The 21,267-nt window shown below is 48.3% G+C and overlaps 1 protein-coding gene across 3 annotated transcripts in view; it reads right to left on the bottom strand.

The window, feature by feature from the left end:
• Positions 1–21,267, bottom strand: part of Evl (Enah/Vasp-like) — a 120,726-nt gene that overhangs the window by 21,303 nt on the left and 78,156 nt on the right. For all 3 annotated transcript variants that reach the window (XM_032908406.1, XM_032908405.1, XM_032908407.1), the window contains exons 2-3: positions 16,771–16,939; positions 12,521–12,698 (exon numbers count right to left, since the gene is read on the bottom strand). In XM_032908406.1, the coding sequence (XP_032764297.1) occupies positions 12,521–12,698; positions 16,771–16,939 (347 nt within the window). The remainder of the gene's footprint in view (positions 1–12,520; positions 12,699–16,770; positions 16,940–21,267) is intronic.

Genomic DNA, 21,267 nt, shown 5'->3' with positions numbered 1-21,267 from the left:
AGGGACCACGAGGCCCTGAGATGCTGGGCGTGACTCCCTCCTGCCCAGAGCTGCTCCTGCTCCTCAGGGGCTGTGCCCAATAGTTTTAATTGTCAACCTAGCACAGCCTAGAGTCACTCAGGGAAGTCTTGCAGGGTCCAGAAGAGGAGAAAGCTAGTTGGGAGCAAACACGGATGCATTTACTTTCTTTTTACTCTTGAGTATGGCTCTGACTAGCTGCTTGAGTTCCTGCTTTGCTGTCCCTGAAGGGATGGTCTGTCATTCTGTAAGCCAAACAAATCCTTCTTCCCCAGGTCGCTTCTGGCCAGGGTGTTTTATCACTCTATCTAGGATACAGAAGTTAACACTGTTTACAAGACATGCCGGCTTCTTCACATGCACTGTGATTTCTCCTGCTTTTGGTCTCTGCCCTCTCTCCTGAAAACCCTCAGTGCACATTCTCTGGCTTTTCTAGATCCAGGCCTGTGTGTTTTCACTGGGGGACTTCCCACAGCCTCCCGCTGGCCTCTTCTCAGGCTTGCATCTTCAGGCCTGTCCACAGGTTGGAGATCAGAAGGCACAGTCCCTCCTCACCATTCCCTGGACAGGGGCCTAGAGATTCCCCAGTGGTTCTCACGGGAAACACTGTGCTTGGGATCTGAGGGCTTCTTAAATTCCTGACCTAGCTTCTCATTGCCTTTCTCATCATCAAGTGTGCTGGCCTTATTCCCACTTGACACAAACTAGAGTCCTCTGAAAGGAGAGAACCTCAGCTGAGGAAATGCTTCTGTAAGACCTGGCTGTGAGGTATTTTCTTTTTCTTTTTCTTTCTTTTTTTTTTTTTTTTTTGGAGCTGAGGACCGAACCCAGGGCCTTGCGCTTGCTAGGCAAGTGCTCTACCACTGAGCTAAATCCCCAGCCCCTGAGGTATTTTCACAGTTACTGATTGATGGGGGAAGGTCCAGCCCACTGTGGGCGGTGCCATCCCTGGGCTGGTAGTCCTGGGTTCAATAAGAAAGCAGGCAGAGCAAGCCATGGGGAGCAAGCCAGTAAGCACCCTCCATGGCCAGGTTCCTGCCCTGATTTCCTTCATCGATAAACAGTGGCCAAATAAATCCTTTCCATCCCAACTTGTGTTTTGGTCATGGTGTTTTGCAGCAACAGAAACCCTGACTAAGACAAAGTGGTACTAGGATTTTGCGGTATTGCTGTGATAGGCTGTCGATGTCTTTGGGAGGACTGTGGAAGGACTCGGGAACTCTGGGCTAGAAAGCCACCGGATGTTGACAACAGTGCAGAGGACGGGGTCTGGCGTGTGAAGTGTCAGGGAGAAGCATGGAAACTCTATCAAGGCCAATTGCTTTTGATTTAAGAGTCAGCTGGGGCTGAAGAGTCAGCTGTAATCAACAAGATACCTGAACTACTCAAATGAAACCTTTGCATTGCTGGGATTCCGCTGGAGCTGAGAGTTTAAGAAGAGACCAGCACTGTTCAGGTGAGTGAATCTTCTGGGGAGTGTTTCCTGAGAGCACATAGGCTGTGTTCTAGAGGCAGCCAAACTTGGAAGTATAAAAGTCAAGCATGTGGTACTGGTTTTGAGAGCAGGAAGAGGTCATGGACAGCAGCTGAGGCTTCGCACTGTGAGAGGTTAGAAAGGCTCTTGGTGAAATGCAGTTTCAGTGGCAGTTGAAGGCAGGAGTGAAGGGCTCATACAAAAAGGTTGAAGCTTGGTATCATGAAGAGAGCCCATGGGAGGCTATGGTGAAGGTATAGCCCAGTTGCAGCAAAAGGGGTCTTTGGGTACTGAGGAGAAGCCAGAACTTTGGGATAACCACCAAGAATAGCGGCATCAGTGGCGTGGAGGCAGCCAGAGCCTAGCAGACAAGCAGTGTGTGTTGCAAAAGGGTAGAGCTGGAGAACTGCCTCAGTCTCTTTGGAGAGCCCAGAAGATCGGAAGTGAGTCCCAGATAATTTGGCCCTGGGTTATTCACACTGTTGGAATGTGGTTTTGCCTGGTTCCGACTGCACTGGTTCTTTCCTCTGGAAAAAGGTATTTAATTTTTTATAGGGACCTAGAGCTGAAAGACTTTAAACATTAAATTGGATGTTTTAGACTGAGGTGTAAATGTGTTTGAATTTGTAAAGTCTGTGGGACTTTTAAAGGTATTTATAATTTTAATGTGAGATCTTAGGGATGGATAAGAAAGGAAGAGTTTATATGTGTCAAGTTGAGAAGGGCTTGGTGGTGCTGGCTAATCTTGTTTCAGTCTGAGACAAACTAGAGTCATCTGAGAGGAGGGAACCTCAGCTGAGAAAACGCCTCCATAAGGTCCAGCTGTAAGGCGTTTTCTTATTTAGTGATTGACAGGGGAAGGGTCCAGCCCATTGTGGATGGTGCCCTGCTTGGGTTCTATAAGGAACAGGATGAGCAAGTCATGGGAAACAAGTCAGTAAGCAGTATCCCTTCATGGCCTCTGCATCAGTTCCTGCCTCTGGGTTCCTGCCCTGTGTGGGTTCCTGTCCTGACTTCCTTCAATGATGGGCAGTGATAAGGAAGGGCAAGCCAAATGAACCTTTTCTTCCCCAACTTGTTTTTTTGGTCATGGTGCTTTATTGCAGCAACAGAAACCCTACTTGGATCAGGCAGCTGTACCCAGGGGACTCCTTCCTCCCTTCTCTATGGGAGAGAACATATGGACCTCTGGAATGGCTCTTCAGACAGATACCTGTTCCCTCCGTGCTTCCCTGAAGCATCGTGCAAATATGCCAGGGACTTGTAACTTTTTTTCTAAAGACAGGGTCTTGCCTTGGAGCTGCAGTTAGTCTTGAATTCACGATCTCCTTGCTTTGGTCTCCTGAGTCCTGACCTCCTGAGCCAGGTGGTAGGATTGCCGGTGTGCATTAATTACTACACACAGCAAAAGTATGTGTGGGTTTTTTACAAAGTTCTATTTTTATTTTATGCATATGAGTGTTTGCTTGCATTTATGTCTATGCACCAAGTGCCAGGAAAGTCAGGAAAGGGGTCTGGATCTCTTGGAACTGGAGTTACAGATGATTGTGAGCTCTCATGTGGGTGCTAGAAATCAAACCCGGGTCCTCTGGAAGAGCAGCCAGTGCTCTTAACTACAGAACTGTCTCTCCAGCTTCCTTAAGCAACTTTTTAACTGGCAAACATCTATGAATCCTTTAAGACCCACAGCAGGCAAGGTGTGGAGCCTGGCTTGAGGATGTGTCAGTGGTGTGGCTCTGCGGGGTACATTTTGTCTCTGAATCTCTGCCCTTCCTCTTTCCTGCTTCCTGGACTCCATGAGGTGAATACTCTCTCCTCAACACCCTTCAAACACAATTTGCCTTATTATAGAACTGAGACTTCTGAAACTAAGCTGAGCCAAACATTCTTTCCTCTTTAGGCTCCGTAAGTGCTTTATCAAAGAGACAGAAAAACTCACCCATGCCCACCTATCTAAGAAGCTTGTTCCACGTCCTTTGCCAGCATTCGGGGCCTTTGCCTGGAGGCCACAACTCTAGTTTCCTTCCATGCAGCACTTGATGACATGCAACCAGTGTCTCTCTCCGTAACCTGGCTGTGAGCTTAATGAGTGTGGGGCCATTTCTAATTCATCTTGCTATGGTCTACGAATTCCACACTGGAAGGTCAGAAACTCCCAGATGCTACTCGTTCAGTTCAAACATGACCCCAGTTGGATGCTAGCAACAGCATGGATACTGCTGCTGCCCAGTGTATTAAGAGACAAGGTAGGCAGGAAGACATGGCACAGGTGAAGAAGAATACAGCAGAACGAGAGAACTGTGCTAACGTGACTGCTGGGTGTTGGCCTGCTGCTATGTAGACAAATGCTAAATTTTGAGCCCTAAGTCTGGTTGCTTCCAGATGAATAAATTCTCACATGCCCTGGCCTTTGTGGTATAAACCTTGCTCCCTAGTTTAACACTATTGGTTAATTACAGGCTAAAGCCTGTGGTTGGGCAGGAGAGAAAGGTGGGACATGAGAATTGAATGTAGAGTCTCCATTAGATAGAAGGACCAGGACCAGGTGGCTGAGAGGTGCACTCTGAGGATGGACAGATGAAACAAGGTGGCTTGGGCACGTAACAAGGGGCATATGGATTGGATGCAGGAGAGTAGCACACAATTGGCCAATCTAGGTTTACAGCTTGCAAATAAAGTGTCAGGCTTTTGTGTCTTATACAGGCTAGCTAGACTATGTAATCATTTACACTTGTGACAGGCTAACTCTGACTGGGAGATGTGTAGTCAGTTCCCAGTGAAGTGAGCAGAGAACTGTGACCTTAATGACACATTCGATGGCAGGTCCTAGGCCAAGCCCTTGCATTTCTGGGTAACAGTAGGCCAGTGCGTCTAGATAAACCTGAGCATGTAGAGGAATGTAGAGAGAAAATTCCGAAAGGCAGCCAGGACCAGACAGGCAAGCCCTGTAAGGGTTTGGACTTCCTTCTGAGTTAAGGCCAATGGCCCTCAGAGCTCTGAGGGAGATGTGACCAGGTTGTACTGCAAGCTGGAGAGATCTGTTTGTTGTGTGGAAGAGACTCAAGCAGAGGCAGGCATACTGGCTGGGTGTTACAAAGTCCCAGTTGTTTTGAGTGAAAGGATAGACCAATGAGCACGGCAGCAGACAGGTAAGGTGGGGATGGCCTCCGCAGCACACGCCGTATCTCTGGACCGTGAAGGTTGTCCATCTAAGGTCAGGACTGGCTGTGAGCCCACGGTGGCTCTTTAACTGCAATAACTGAGTCAGCTGTTACACCAAGCTGAAGCCGGCAAGAATGACTTTTAAACAATGACTGCTGCGGTTTTGTTTCTTTTGAGACAAAGACTCATTATGTAGTCTAGGCTGGTGTTAAACTCAAAGCAATCCTCCTGCTCAGTCTCCCAAGTGCTCCACCTACCTACAGGTGCACATTAGCACACCAGGTCGGAGAGTATACATGCTATGAGAGAGAGAAAACAGACACAAATGAATGCTCCACCTGCATTCTCTGCCCACATGGATGGGTCCAGTGGAGTGTTCCTAAATAGTTCTGATGAAGGTAGGCTATCATTACATAGTCGGCTCGCTACCAGACAAGCAAAGTCTCTTTGGGGGGCCGTATGATGGGCAGAGACCTGGACTGCACACTGAAGTCTTTATCGTTTGTGGTGTTCAGCAAATTATGGGACACTATGAGCCTCTGCCTCCTTGTTTTTAAAGTATAGGCAACAGTTCTAACCTCTCTAGAGAAGTCAGGACATACTACGAAGATGCAGGACAACATAAACAATGGCAGTGTGGAAAGAGGGCTGCCTTCCTTCTGTAAGGAGCTTATTCCGCTCCAGAGGTGTCACGCCACCAGTGTGCGTATGGAAGGGGCCAGGAGCCCGGGAGCAACATAGATTGTGTATGGACAACACTTTGTTCCTTACAAGCCACACGCTTGTCTATCTTATATGGGCATGTATGGGTCAAAGCACAACTTTCAGGAGCTGGTTTTTTTCCTTCCACTATTGTGGGTCCTGGGGATTGAACTATGGTTGTCAGACTTAGCAGCAAACACCCTCATCAACTAAGCCATTTCAGCAGGCCTTGTGTCCACTTTAATGATAAGGGAAGTAACACTTGGCACGGGGGCATGCAGAAACGGATGCTTTGGGTCCATGTTTGCTAAATATAACAGTGTGGAACACACGCAGGCAGCTAGGGCACACAGGGATCCCCTGCCTCAGTGTACATATGTCCCTCCTGTCAGCTGCCTGTGTTGACTACAGGTAGCTCACCGTGCCGGGCTGTTCTTTGAGTACCAGAAGGACAGGTCAGGTGAGTATGCTCTGGAGCACTGTCTCACACGGTCATTGGGTCTGTGGTGTTTCCGGAAGCCTGAAGCCCCAGTAGACATCACTGTTGAGGAAGTGACCCTGGTGCTGGAGGAGAAGACAGCTAGCTTTTCTCTCCTGGGATGTAAAGTGCGGATGAGCCAGCGTCACTTCATAGGACAAGGACACAGCAAAACTCTGAGATGCTCTGAGCCAAGGGTCCCCATGAAGGGCAGAACCTTTCCTCAGACCTTCATGTAAACTCCCTGCAGAGACCATGTCCTCCTATCCTGTGTCCCCCTGGTGCACTATCAGCAGTGTCATGAAGGGGTGACAAGAACTCCTGCTTTGTGAGGAGAGGCATTTCAAGCTGCTGGAGTGATTTTTCAGGTGACAAAGAACTTGTACAATATCTCGTATCACCCTCACAACACCCCCGTGAGGTAGGTATGACAACCCATTTCACAGATGGAGAAACAATTTTGGAAAGGGTAAGTTCATTGCAAAAGAGCTGGAGAACAGATAAGCACAGGGGACCAGGAATGCTAAACACAGGATTGTCAAACGGAGGGACGCATAACTCCCAGAAGGCTGGGAGCAAATGTGCTTAACAACCTGGTGACCTTTGTGCTGTCTATGTGGCTCACTGGATCCTCCCCAGACCCTTACTGTGAGCTTGTCAACCTACAGAACCCATCTTTATGGGAGATGTCACACATACTTTACAACGAGTTTTGATGTAGTCACGTCTTAAGCTTTGTTGTGTATACAGGACTGAGTCAATTATCACCAGGAAAGTGCATACCAAATTGTGCTGTGCTTAAATATGCCTAAACTAAATTACTTGGGACCAGACTACTCAAGTTTGAAATACCAGCTACTCAGTCATGGTGGACAAAGCTGCTTTCTTATCTCCCACAGATTGTTACTCTGCTGACCGTGGTGATCACAGAGACCCACACATTGTCCGGATCCACATCCGAAGCTCCTTTTGCCGGTCACACACATCATGGCCACTCACAGGTACTTCACCAGGGCTGCTGCTTGGTTCGGGGTGGTGCTCAGCAGGCCAAGGTGACGGGTGCGATTTCTGTGTGAGACAATTCCATTGACCATGTCCCTCAATCACAGATAGCACCCCTCACCTTGAGCCCATTTTCACAGGTGACAAATGGTGCTGGCAGTTCAGGAGCTTCATCGTGGTCTTCAGAAGAGGGTACAGAGGCAGGAAGTGAGGGGTATGTCTGCAAGGTGCACAGTGTAATGCAGGAACACATAGTGAACCTGTTCTCTCGCTCACTCACTCACTCACACATGCATCACAGACACTTGCACGTCAGTCTCTTAGGGGGTAGACAAATACAGACATGGAAGGCAAGGCTCTCGCTCCAGAGAAACTCACAGCCCAACCCAGGCAACCAAAAGTCCTGGTCAGTGGCACAGCTAGGGGAGGGACCGGGTTCTCTGATCATCTGGGATAAATCCACAGTTGGAGCAATACTAAAGACACATCACCAGCAGGAGAGAGCACTAGGCCAAGTCATAAAGTCAAAGGCAGGGTGCATTGTGGAGGGCTGTGCAGGTCAGGAAGCACTGGTAGCCAGGTTGATGGCTGCTTGGCCCTTATCTGGAAAGTGAAGTCAAGGCTAACTTGTTGAGTCTGTCCTTAGAGTCAGGAGAGGGCAGTAAATATGTGGGCTGAAGACGAGGGGGCTGGTAGGAGACCATGAGATGGAGTTCTCCTGGGACTCGGCCCAGCACATACATCCCTTCCTCCACAAACATGGTCTAAGGCAGCTGAAACTTCGTTAAGGACTAGGGGTTGTAAATGAGCTCTGGGCCTGCCACATTCCCTAGACCCAGAGTGTTCCCTGAGCCTTGTCAGGGCTTACTCTACATCAGATATCATACTGGCTTTTGATGCTCTAGGGACTGTTTTTAAATTTCCAAACCTGACTGAATCCGTGTGCTGGACTGTGCTGTGCCAAGAGGTATCATCAGGATAGAAGCAAAAAATACAGTACCAGGGGGCACACCGAGGAGAGTGAGGAACTGTGGGGATTCTGAATATGTCTGGCAAGTGAGGAGGGAGAAGGGGTCAGAGGTGGGGAAGGCATAGCAGGAGCAAAGTGTGAAGGGGACGTGTATTGCTGGCATGGAGACTGTTACACAGACCCTGCTTCTCTTTAGTGAGGTAGGTAGACAAACACAGAGGTCCTCCTTTTACAGTGTGGCCAGTAGGGGGCAGGGCAGATGGGATGAGGCAGAAGCCTGGCAGCAAAGCCTGGGCAGGAAGTGTGACCTTGGTTCCACCAAGCTACCCAGAGGAAGCCATACCAACAGCTAGGGAGAAATAGCAGTTCTATTTCTTTGAGGGAAAAGTTTGATAATTTCCAGCAAAACAAGGTTTGAGGGAAGCAAAACTGAGGCTGACTTCAAGAAACTCTAAGGTTTACTACTTCACCCAGGTTCACAGTGAGGAAATAGACCAAGCCCATTCACAGGTCTGAATGAAACCTATACAAAACACTGGCCCCCGGTACTCCTCAGACAACCAATTTGAAATCAGCCCAATCCCAAACCTGCAGCCTTGCCTTTGACCTCCAATCCCAAACCTGCAGCCTTGCCTTTGACCTCCAATCCCAAACCTGCAGCCTTGCCTTTGACCTCCAATCCCAAACCTGCAGCCTTGCCTTTGACCTCCAATCCCAAACCTGCAGCCTTGCCTTTGACCTCCAATCCCAAACCTGCAGCCTTGCCTTTGACCGTTCATCCTCTTGCTCTGCCTCTGGCCCCTTTCCAGACCATGTCTAACATCCAGCTTCTGTAGCCAGTTCATGCTTTTAAAGGATCCACTTCCTCCACCGTGAGCATGGATGCACTACGTGGCTGACCTGACTTCAGGCTAAAGCTGTTCTTCCCTTATTTGTCTTCAAACTGCTGTCATTAGCATTTTTACCTGTATGATCTCATTTCTGATGGGGAACTAAGGCTCAGGTCTTGCCCACGGTCAGGTGGGTCAGCAATAGCAAGGCTGCTCCTGTGAATTCAATCTCACGATGTTGTTGCAGACTGTGATTCGGGCTCGTGGGGGCAACAGCACTCCTAGTATCTGCTAAGAGGAAGAGTCCTAAGCTCTGAGTGTAGTAGTCAGCTTTTCAGAAGTGTTGGTGGGCCCTGCACTAGCTCCTGGGAAGGTCTGCATTAGCAAGAAGCAAAGGGAAAGGATGCCCTGCACCCACCTGCTTCCCCGAGTCCCACTCTGACCCCAGACTCCAGGAAGAAATGGCATCTGAAGCTCAGATTGCCTGGGAGAAGCATCGGTTGTGAACCCAGCTTTAATCTCCTCTGGATAAGCATTACCCCTGATTGGGTATTAGTTCTGTTACCTACAAAATGGCAACTTAAAGCAGGTGACATAAGGAATAGTTTAGTAGCCTGTGGTTTTCACATCTCTTGCAATAAAGCACCTGGCAGCAGCTCTCTCCCCTGCATGCACCGTGCACACAGCCTTTCTGAACAATGCACCTAACCTTGTCGGAACCTCCTCAATCCCCGCCTGCATGGTATCGGACGACATGTACCTCCTTTCTAAACAGCTTCTCTGCATGCATAGTTACTGACTTGCATACGTTTCTATACAAGTGTCTTCCTAATGTATCCAAGCTAATAGGAAGAACAGAAGAGCTGCTCTGTCCTGCACTGTTTTGACTCTCTGAAGTGATATTGTCTATAAACTTTTCGGGACACTCCCGTGTTTTCTATCTTATGCCAGTGTACACTGGGTGTGCATATCACATCACTACAATTAGATGCCAGTGTACACTGGGTGTGCATATCACATCACTACAATTAGATGCAAGCCGAGAGGTGTGCACTGTAGAAAAAGCGATTGTGACCTAGACTATTGGTCAAAACAAAACCACCTGAACTACACCCCTCACTTCCTCCTCTTCCTGAACTCCATAGAGGGAGCCTTAGAAAACGGTTGGGGCCCCTGAGTGCTCCCTCACACTCATGTAGCCTACAGTCTGTCCTGACAGTGTATCCCTCATGTACTATGCACACATCTCCTCTCTGAACAATGTACCTAACCACCCCAGAACCGCCTCAGACCTTTAAAACGCACCTTAGCTTTGCTCCAGATACTTTATCTTCTATTTTTTGCAAATCTGTGTGATTTTCAGTTGTTTGGCTAAGAGGCCTCAAACCTGGAAACACCTAGCCTGGTCCCTGACTACCAATAATAAACTTGTGACGTCATGACCCCTCAGGCTCCTTCCCCAGTTCCAATGCACAGACACCATCTGGGGCTGGACATTGCCTTTGGAAATGCCAGCTGAAGCTTTAGGGGAAGGAGGCAAAATCCCACCACCTAGGCACCTTGCTTCAAGCGCCATCCCGGCCCTGCTCTCCTGGAATAACGTTATTACAAGACGTCTGATGTCTGTGGTGAGTCTTGAGAGGATGCTGGATGTGTGTGTGTGTGGGGTGACCCTTAAGGACATCTCCCTGGTACAAGGCATCCCATACAACAGTCAGGTCACATAACCATATCAGCACAAGGCATTACAACCATTGCAGATGCAGCAACAGGCTCAAAACAAATGTGAAGCAAGGCAGCCTGTTTCTTCCCGCCATGCTCTCCTCTGATGCCTATTGTCTCAGGATGAAAGGAGAAGTAATGCTCTTTCTAACCCTGTTCATTTTCCTTGCAAAGTCAAATCAACGGTTGGGACCCAATTCTTGCCACACTTCCTCCCCTGAGAATTGGCTTTCCCCATTGTGAGATGACTGAGTGACGACGGATGGAATCACAGACATGGAACAGGACGGAGTCTGATTTCACATGGCTCCTAGGCCAAGCAGTTCTCCAGCCTCAGAACTGAAGCCCTCTCTATAACCAACACTTTGAAACGTCTCGTAATACCCTGAAATGCAGTTCAGGAATTCTATAACTGCTCTACAGAGATGAGAGAAATCTGGGTAGCACCTTAAGTGCCAAAGGGAGGCAGAAAAGTGATCTATGAGAAGTGTCCACTGTGTAGTAAAGGGTCAGACACACCTCCCCAGACTCTGAGGAAATGTGGCTGCCACAGACAGATCTGTTACAGGGGTCATCTGGATGACTAAAATATCACAGCTACAACTCTGGGACAGGGTTTTCCAGAACAGAAAACTACTCTCAGTAAAGTTACAAACAGAATCAAGTCCAGCTTCCCTCTGATGTGTGCATTGTTATATTTCTAGAAAATTTAGTATATTCTAGAACTGTTTAAAACATTTTTCTTAAGACAGTTAAGTTCTAGCTCAGAAAATTCAAATTCTGTTTTCTAGCCTCATGCTGCAATGTACTTAGCAGGTGTGGCTTATACACAAAAAGTGCCTTTGTTTCCATGCCTTCTCTGTGGAATAATTTTTATTCCTGCCTTTTCAGAGTCTAGTACACCAATGGAGGAAAAAAAAAAAAAAACAACAACAAACCCCTGAACCTGCCTCTTGACTCCAGGACTCTGGAATTGCTGGGCTCTTCCTACTGACTCAAGTGAATTAAAGAGCGGCTCCCTGCTGCTGGAGAGGGAAACTGAGCAGGACGGAGTGAGGAAGAGCAATGGTCAAAACCTTTCTCTGCCTTGGGGCTGAGCAAACCAACAGTCCAGGCAAAAGGCAGGGCACTTTCTGGAGGAGATGTCAGCACCAAGGCAGACGGCTGACTCCAAAGCTCTCCGTGCTCTCCTGCACGGGGCCTAAATGATGGCATGAGCCGGTCTCCCTGGCCTATCTGGGTTCCAATCCTTGGTAGGATTAGTCTGCAGGGGCTGCATTGTAGGCAGAGCTCACCAAACCAAGACTTACACTTCCTCAGCCCCTGGAAGCACAGCTACAAAATCACTGGACTTCAAACCAGAAAACCCAGCCTTGACACAGTACAGATGACAACCATCTGGCTCACTTGAACGTAAAGCGACTCCACACCTGCATTTGTAGGCAGGGACACTCACGTTGCTCAAGGCTTCCTTGGCCGGAATGAAGCAAACCAGAGCTCAAACCAAGCAGAGCGACTCCAAGCCTGTCCATAGCATCCCACTATGCTTAAGTAAGATGTCCTCCCTCAAAGCTGCTGCAGTAAAGCCATGAGCAGTTTGCTGTTCTGCTCGGGTGCCTTTGCTAGTCCCCGCCCCAAGCCTCAGCAGGACGGAGCTGCCACCTTTCCAGTTTCGTCTGCTGCAGTGCACCTGGACCCAGGCCCCAGAGGCCCCAGAGGCCCCAGACACTTGTGCTTTCTGTCCTCGCCAGTGCAGTGCTGCTGTCTCCCAGCCCAGACGGGCAACTCCTTGCTTCCTTTTGTTCCCCACTTGGCACACTCTTATCGCAGCACTCGCTGCAGAACACTAGTGAGTTAGTTATTAATCTGTAAACTCTAAATTCTGAAGCACCGATCGTTAGGACGCCATTTACTTAACCACTCTGCCTAGGCAGTCTCTTGCCAGGCATATGTTCTGGGACATGGAAGTGGGATGGGCGACAGAAGCACAGTCACTGAGGGCCTCAGGAGCTTCCTTCCCACACACCGCACTGCACGTTACTCCCTCTTGGCCGCTACTCTGAACCTCACTCAAGTCCCAGGCTCTACACCACATCAACAGTGAAGGAGCCGGGACAGAACGAGAGAGAGCCTCAGCACCCAGGACAGACGGCCCTGCTCACCTCCTTCTTGGGAGTTCATGATGTTCAGGGCAAAGAGCATCGCGTTGGAGAATGTGGTTGCTTCTTCCTTACTCGCAAAGTTTAAGCCATAGACCTGACGGGCGTCTCGCCACTGATGGAAGGTGGGTGTTGCCTGATTGTACTTCAGCCCTTTCACAATTGAATAATTGATCACAACCTGGAGGAGAAAAGAGAGAAATACATGTAAATAAATAAAATGTAAGTGAGCTGCAGTGAACTGCCATGGGGCAAAGACACCACATCCTTTTGGCCACAGGGTGGGGGTGGGTGAGGCCCACAGAAGGGAAACAGGGATCGGACCACTGCAGACCACAATTGAATGGTTGCAAAACTTGTCATTTCATCTAACTAGTTCTGAGCTGGGGGGTCAGGGAGCCGGGCTGGGTTCTGGTCCAGACCTTGTCTCTTGGCTGTGCCACTTGGGGGATCAATGCAGTTTTCCGCAGCTGTTTCTCCAGCAATAATGTGGAAGATCTAATGCTGCCTTACTGACCTTGTGGGGTCCTGAAAGGTCTCCCGAAGCCCGCTTCGTCTCTGTGCTTTATCCATAGCTCCTAGATATAAAGCCCTAAGGTAACAAAGAGTCTTTTGCAATTTGCTTTCCGTTTCCCACAGCCCTCAGCAGAGTGCTGAGAATTCATAACAAGTTCTAGTTTCAAGGATGACTTGTAGAAATGTAGTACACAGACATACAGTCATTACTGTCTTTGTTATTAATCAACCAATAGATAGCACACTGTGTCAGATGCAATGTCAAGCCAGGCAGGGGAAGAGAAGGCAGACACTCAACAGCAAGTCTGCTGGCCTCTAGATCTTTACTCTTCTAGACACTAAAAGAGAATGGCTTTAGGCTATTTAGTAAGTGCTGCTCCCTGAAATCAATGGCAGTAATGACACTCTGGGCTGTAGCTGTCACTTTGTTGGGTGACCCTCAAACTATGAGTCTTCTTGCCCTTGGAGCGGGAAGAGTATGGTAATGGCTTGTTGCTCTCCTTAAGTGCTCAGACTGCTGCACTGCTGAATCAGGAAAGGTCAGAACAGCAATTATGGACAATATCTAGAACAGTATTATCCTAGGTCCCTATCCTGTGCAAGATGGACGTGGGTCGCCCTATAGCAGACTGAAGCGAGATGAGCCGTTGAACGCACATGCACTAAGTCAGGAGGAGAGATGAATCATTTCACAGTTTGACTGCCACACAGCAACAGGTGGGGACTTTGGCTAATATCTAATACAGGTTTCTGAGTAGGAGCACATTTACCTGTGTATGCTGCTAAGCAGAAGACCCAAGCTGGCGGTTGACTGGTTTAGTTTTTAGGCCACCGAGAAAGGGCTTGAGCTTCTGTGAAGTGTATGTATGAGATGGACTTCCAAGTAAGCCAGGATAAAATGGCTCTTTAAGACTGGAGTCATATACAGAACCAGAGAGCTAAGTCCCTGCTTCATTTTATCCCAGTCAACACGCAGCAGGAGTTCTGTGTTCAATCTTTAGTTTTGAAGGACACCAAGAAACCAGAGCAAAAAAAAGAAAAAAAAAGAAACAGAGCAATGCTAGGCATGGTGGCACACACCTTCAATCCCAGCACTGGGTAGGCAGAGGCAGGGGGATTTCTGAATTTGACGCCAGGTTGGTCTACAAAGCAAGTCCAGGAGAGCTAGGGCTATTACACAAAGAAACTGTGTCTCAAAAAACAAATGCAGAAAAGAAATGGGAGCAAGTGAAAGGGAAAGCTGTGAGAGAGGCCTGACGTGAGGCTGCTGAGATAGAGCAGATCGAGACTCCCTGGAGACATGCTCAGAGGAAGTGAGACTTCACAGTCTGTGAGGTGAGATGCCTGGCTCCCAGAGGGGACTTAGCATGCAAGAATCCAGAGGAACAGAATATGCATCCCAGGCACAGAAATAGCGTGAACAGCAGAATCACTGTGAAGAACTCTGGGATCTTAGGAACTCTTTTTATGGTTGGGAAATTGGGGGCAGGAGAAACAAGAGACAAAGTTACACAGTAAACTAATGGGAGAGCTGGCGTTAGAGGCTGTGTCTGCAGAGAGGATTACGTGCTTCTGCTCACTGCCAGCAAAGTGAGCTGACAGTGTTCTCTAGTTTCCCTTGGCCTGGCTCTGTCTGCACAGCGCCTTGTTGGAGGAAGTGTGTCACCAGAGGTGGGCTTGAGGTTTCAGAAGCTCGGCAGCCCAGTGTCACTTTTTCTGCTGCTTGCCAATCTAAATGTAGAACCCTTGTTTTTACAGCATGTCTGCCTATGTGCCACCATGATGATAATGGATTAAACCTCTGAAACTGTAAGCCAGCCCCAATTAAACATACACATTTTCCTCATCAGGAGTTACTGTGGTCATGGTGTCTGTTCACAATAGAAACCTCACTAAGACACTTATAATACTCTACAGCTGTTGGCTGCAGTTTCCGTAACAAACCAGGTCAGGCTGGTTAATGATGCTAACAGGAATCGCTGTTTTCACTCATCTCTGTCTGCTTGTTCAGGATGCTACTTGAGGCATAGTCAGCATCTGTGAGAAGGCTTTGAAATTCATCTATTTCCTGAAATCTCTAGATTGGTCCATTTCTGCTTTATATATTTGGAACATACATTATTAGATACATTCAAATTTGGGGCTGCTGAGACTTCTTTTGGTGAAGCCTCTTCTTAAAAAGGTCAGTCTCTTCTCCTTTGGAATACTTGCTGTCTGTCGTGTCTAATATACATACCAGCTTTTCTAGTCAGGTTTATTTTAAAGATAATTCCCTAGTATTCAGCAGGACTGATTTAGGTACTTCCAAAGGATAAGCTTATTTTAAATGTTGCACTTTCCACATAGGAGCCGTGATCACACCGCTGACTTATTTTGGAGAGTGTGGGAGTACATGGGAGTGCCTCTCCTAAGTTTGTTGTTGTTGTTGTTGTTATTGGTTACTTGTTTCTAAAGCCCTTGAAACACCAAATATGTCTAACACGATTTTGAGGATTCTGAGTAAAACTAATCTAAAGGTCTTTTACATAGAAAAAAGCTTACAGTAGAGAACAAACTTCTTGGTCCCTATGCTATTGGCTAGGATCTGAAAAACTATGTAAATTAGTAAAGACTCTGAAACCCAAATAAGTCTCCATCTAATGACAGAATAATCTTCTCAGAGTCTTACCTAAACCCAAGCTTACCTCATGGGCTCGCAGGGAAACACACAGTATGCTGTGGTTTGTCTGTTTTCATTACTATAGCGAGGGACAAAGCAGGCTGACTTTATAAAGAGATCTATTCACCTCACAGCACTGGAGGTCAGGAGTGACCAAAGGGTGTGATGGGCATGGAAAACTTGCCACGAGAGAAGCCATCGGCGAAGGCTGCAGCTGTGGCTCAGTGCTAGCGCACCTGCCTAGCACGCATCAGCCTTTGCTTAGCATGCAGGGGTGCTGAGACCGCCTCAGTTTCAGATTTTAAAACAATCAACCACTTAGGATACCCACTATGATTTAGAAACAGTGCCTTCATATCAAAGGATACACCCTAGAAAGAAACTGTCACCAAGGGGAAGGAGGGCCTCTAAAGGCCACAGGAGTTCAGGGTTAGGCAGACACCTGTCCAGTGGGCAGTACCTCCAGCAGAACTCCAAGTCTTTTGTCACATGGTTAACCTGCTGCCACAGGCTTCAGAGACACCAGGAAGCCAGGTACTCTCTTAGCCAGCCTGAGCACAAGCTGTCAGAAAACACGGCTTAAGGAGAGGCGGTACATACAAAGCGTTAGTGCTCTTGTTGCTTTATGTATGGGTGTTTTGTCTGTACGTATGTCTAAACACCATGCAGTCTGTGAGTGCCATATGAGTCTGAAGAAACCAGAAGGCACTGCATGTAAGTGTAGAGGCAGAGGTTGAGGCCAAGTGGCTTCCTCAGTTGTGCACAGCTTGTGTGCTTTATCTACAGCCGTCTCCCTAGTCCACACCAGCCATTCTTTTCAAGCCTTCTCACAGTTATTATTCTGATCTGACAGAATCCTTTATCTTACTTTATATTTTATTAGCCATTGCATTCTGATGTGACGCAGTGGAGTAGAAAGGTGTGGCTTACTGTTTGCATATGACAGAGGAAATGATTCTGAGAAAAGATAGTTAGCTTTCAGTCTCATACTTTGGCCGAAGGCTGTAGAGTCAGATCTGAACCCATGCATGCACTGGTAGGCCTGCGCTCAAGGGCGGATGCTGACTGCAAACGTTACCTGCTGATCCTGTAGCTTGACCCCTACAACCCTGAAGGTGTTGCTGGCAGTGTTGTGGTAGATGTTGATCCGGCTGAATCCCTGCTGGCCAGGCTTGATTGGTACCCATTTCTTACTGGTGTCATCGTAGACCATCACGGAGGCCCGTGCTTGGCAGATACTCTGTTCACTGCAGAAAGAGCAAGAAAATACCGTGTCACACTTGGCCAAGGTGGACAGATCTTGGCCCTGTCCTTCTGGAACAAAGGTCAAAGGCAACAGGAACTTGCTGCCAGAACTTCTACCTGTCCACAGTAGTGCTGCTCTGGGAAGTGATGAGTTTGCCCCCCAAAAGACCAAGCAGAGTGAATGAGGATCTGCCCAGACCCCAGCTTGGGAGGCTCATCGCTTTCTTTTGCAGGAGGTGTGCTTGAAGGAAAAGGAATCACTAGCTGATTCTTAGAAACCCTGCGTTACATAATACAATATACCTACGCACTGCTGCCTCACACACGGCTTTACGTAGCCACTAATTACCCACATTTGATGAGGAAATAGTGGCTGAGACGCTGGGGAGGAGTCACCTGAGTGTACAAGGTACCCAGGGGTGGGGTCTCAGACTTTGAGCCAGCTCTACCTCCAGACTATACCACACACAGGCTCTCTTTGCAGCATCCAACTAAATGTTCACTTTGTATCCAGTGCCAAGGCAGGACAGCATGGGAAACGCCAGGCAGACAATGAGGAGCTGAGGTGACCTAGAGAACTGAGCGACGGTTGCTCGCACACTGGTTCTAGGCACAGACACCAGGCAAAGCAAGGTCACATGTTTAGAATATGTCAGAAAACCAAGGACTCAGCAGGAGCCTCCCTCTGCAGAGGTCAATGTCACCACTAAAGGCATGCGCCACACTGGCCAGCTATTTCGTTTTCAGAGCCTAGAATCTTGAATTCAGTCTTGGTGTAAGGATTCCCAAACGGAAAAGGTAAGGCGAGGCTGGCAACAGCAGAGTGACAGTGCTTAGAAAGGAGGCCACACTGGACCAGAGTGGACCACATGGTGGACGAAGACAAAGTCCTCACCCATGTAGAGAAGCAGTGAAGAAGCAAAGTGACAGTGTTGAGTAATGAGAACCAGCAGACTAAGCAAGCAAGGAATGTCACACTATGGTCATTTATTATAAGGAGGCAGGGAACCAAAATCTTTGGAGACAGCCTTTAAAGGGTTAGTCAGTGCTCTTGGGAAGGAATGTGGCCAATTCATCCTGCAGCTTGAGGGCTGAGCTCAGGACCTCCTCTGTGGCTCAGCTCCTGTGGTCCAGGATAGACTGTCCACTTTTGGTGGAGTATGCCCAGCAAGTGTCTATGCAGTGCTCACTGCAGACTCTCAGAGCTGAAAAAGAGCCCTAGAAGATGCAATCCAAGTCTCTACTGTGCTCGATAAAGCAGCCTTGACAACGTATAGCAAAGCTCTGAGAAGCTGAGCATGGCCTCCTTAGAGGACCCTCCTTAGGTGATGACTGAGAGACAGCCCCTCTTGGTCTCAGTACACTCTACTTGTTTTCCAGCCCCAGAGGGTTTTAGAACAGCAGAACAGCCCATCAGACCCCTCACACTGGGCACACGGTAACCACAGCACAGATGCCGGTGGGCCAAAGAACAGATGGATGGGATAGGACAGTGGCTGCAGGGAGCTTACAGACAGGAGTCAGACAACGAACCGCACACCTCACCTGGCCAGGAGAACTCTGGGGAATGGGGATCTTAGGAGGAAAATGGTTTGGGATTAAAGATGATGGTCTTCAATTCCTAGACAAAGCAGATGTAGGAGGTAGGGAGAGGAGACAGGCAGCTCAGACAGGAGCAGAGACAAGAACCACACAGTATGCGGAGAGCTGCAGGCCACCCAAAGTAGGTGCAATGTGTCTGGGGTAGCACATGTTATTCAGAGGTTGTAAGAAGGGGGATAAAAGAAATACATTTTAGATATTATAATGATAGCCCCCTCCCCCACTGTTGTTTTTAACACTGTGGGTTCAAATTAACCTGTGGTTAACCAAAACCCTGTTTTCTTTCCCATTTGAACAGTTTTTTGTTTTTTGTTTTTTTTTGTTCTTTCACTGCTGTGACCAGTGAGCCTAAGTGGAAGAAGACACACATTTCCTTTTACCATCTATATTGCCAGTGCGGGAGGAGGAGTGAGACCTTGACTAGGTAGCTGGTATCACTGCTGCGATCTAGCTGTTCAGCTACCCTGCTCAGGCCCAATATGGTGGCTTTACAGTTTCTGTCAGGCAAAACAGCCAAGCCATTCTGGTTTGAAGGTTTGTTTCATCTTGTCATCAAGCCCATGTGACTCAGGGGCTTCCCAGGAGGTAGGACATTCCCTATGGAAACTGGAACAGCCACACCAGCGTGAGGTGTCACCCTAATGGCAGCTTGTGCTTTAGAAATGTGACCTTTCACTCAGAGGACACACCTGATACACACTGGTGGGCGGGTCCTCACTCCCAGTTGCTCCCCTCCAGCTCCTTTCTTCCGGGGGGGGGGTGCTGATGGCCTACTCTCCCTCTCCACCTAGGCCACTACTCTCAGCTCCCAGTGGAGCTGGCTTCTGTTCCCGAGGCTGCATGGAACACCCCCAGTCCCCAGAATCACTCAGCTACACCTGAAGACTCGAATGCTGCTGTCTTGCTTTGAAACCTGCCCTGACTGACTCCTGGTCCTCTGTGACCGACAGTTCTGGCGATTCTGTTTTTAAGCCTCCTACATAGTTTTGAGTGGACTACATTTCTCTTTTATCAGGTTACTAGCTGGGGCCAAGGGAATGCTTGAAGTGTCTAGGAGCCTCTGCAATCATTTGTAAAAGGAACTGTGTGTGAACTATGCCTTGGCTGTGCCCTCAAATGTCCCTTTTCAAGCTGATTTTAAAGCTTACCTTAAATCTTATTGTTTCTGGCTCCTTCTCTCACTCCAAACACATAGCTCTCGAGACTGTCTGCATTGTAAGAACTAGCAAGGTACTTATTACAAAACAAGTCCCCAGATCTCCTTATGTGGATCTCCTTAGTGAGAATTTCAGGTGGGCCTCCACCTCTACATGATTATAGATTCTGGTGCCAACAGTCCTAGAAGGGCTCTCCTCATGGTTCTCACCATGGCCAAGGTTCACGGTGATTACCAGTATGTCCAGAGACCCCGGGTAATGAAGTTCTCATCCTGACACTATATTTCAGACTACTGGCTATACTTCAGGTACGTCAAAATCAACAGGCTCAAACAAAACCTTTACAATGTTTCCTACAATAGGAAGTGCCAGCCATCCCTCCTCCAGGCTGTGCTTGATTTGTGAGAGTCGTTTCAGATGCTCGTCTCTTCAAGTCCTGCCCTCTGTGGCCACTAGGCCAGCTGTTCTATTTCTTAAACACATTGTAGGTCTCCTGCTCTCCGCCCTCCTGGCTTGCATCATCTACACCTCATCTACAACATCGTAATAGCTTCCTGGCTACTTTCCTATCTCTGGGTTCCAGTCTCTGGAGTCTTAATGTACCTCTGATGAGGTCAGAGGAAGAACTTCCAAGGCAGGTGGGCCTGCCTCTTCAAGCCTCACTGGGACCTGACTACTCCACAGAGGCTTTTATGACCTCAGACAAAGTGCTTGTCTGTGGCTTGATCTTAACTGTTGCTCTCCTTCCTTCCCTCACTTCCCTGGTGCTTTACCTGGGGGATTAAGATGTATGCCTTGTCAGCATGGAAGGCACAGCCTGGGCTCCTGGCAGACCCTCAGAACTCTTCAATTCCATCCTCCAAACAAATCCTCAGCTGGGTCCCTCCCCGATCTGGTCTGGTGGAAATATGGCTCCTAACAGGTACTGTTTCTGTGGCCTCGATAGCTCAGTTTATTCTGTTCTGCCTACGGCACTCTTTCCAGCTGAACTGACAAGCACTAATCTGTAACAAATTTAGATACCTTTCTTTTCAGACAGGGTCTTGATGTGTACCTCTGGCTGGACTGGAACTCACTATATAGACCATGTTGGCCTTGAACTCTAGAGCTACTCTGGCCTCTGCCTGCTGAGGGCTGGGATTAAAGATGTGTGCCCCCACGCGTGGGGTATAAAAGCCTTAAGTTGAAGTGTGAGATGATCCTTCTCTGAGCTCTCTAGCACATCCTGAACCTACCTAAGTGTTTCTCTTAAAGCTACTCTAACAGCTGTCTCATTTTAGGTCCCTCTGTTGGGCGATGCCTCAGACAGGTGCTGATCTAAAAGACAGACCACTGTTCCATTCCCACCTTGGAAGGTCCAGGATGACAGATGGATTCTTGGGCTTTGCCCAGTAACTTCCCTTCTCAATATCCTGGAATTGACATTGCCCTGCCTAGCACACCAGTGAGACTAGGCTGTGTCTGGTGGAAAAGTGGGGCTTGGTAGAAGAAGCTTCCCACAACATTTGGGACTTTAAAATGACTTCACTGTTACTCAGGTAATTAGGAAGACTATTGCCTAAGATGTGTTC

Source organism: Rattus rattus, chromosome 7, assembly GCF_011064425.1.
Source record: "Rattus rattus isolate New Zealand chromosome 7, Rrattus_CSIRO_v1, whole genome shotgun sequence".
Lineage (NCBI taxonomy): Eukaryota > Metazoa > Chordata > Mammalia > Rodentia > Muridae > Rattus > Rattus rattus.
This window is presented reverse-complemented; position numbering and strand designations above follow the sequence as displayed.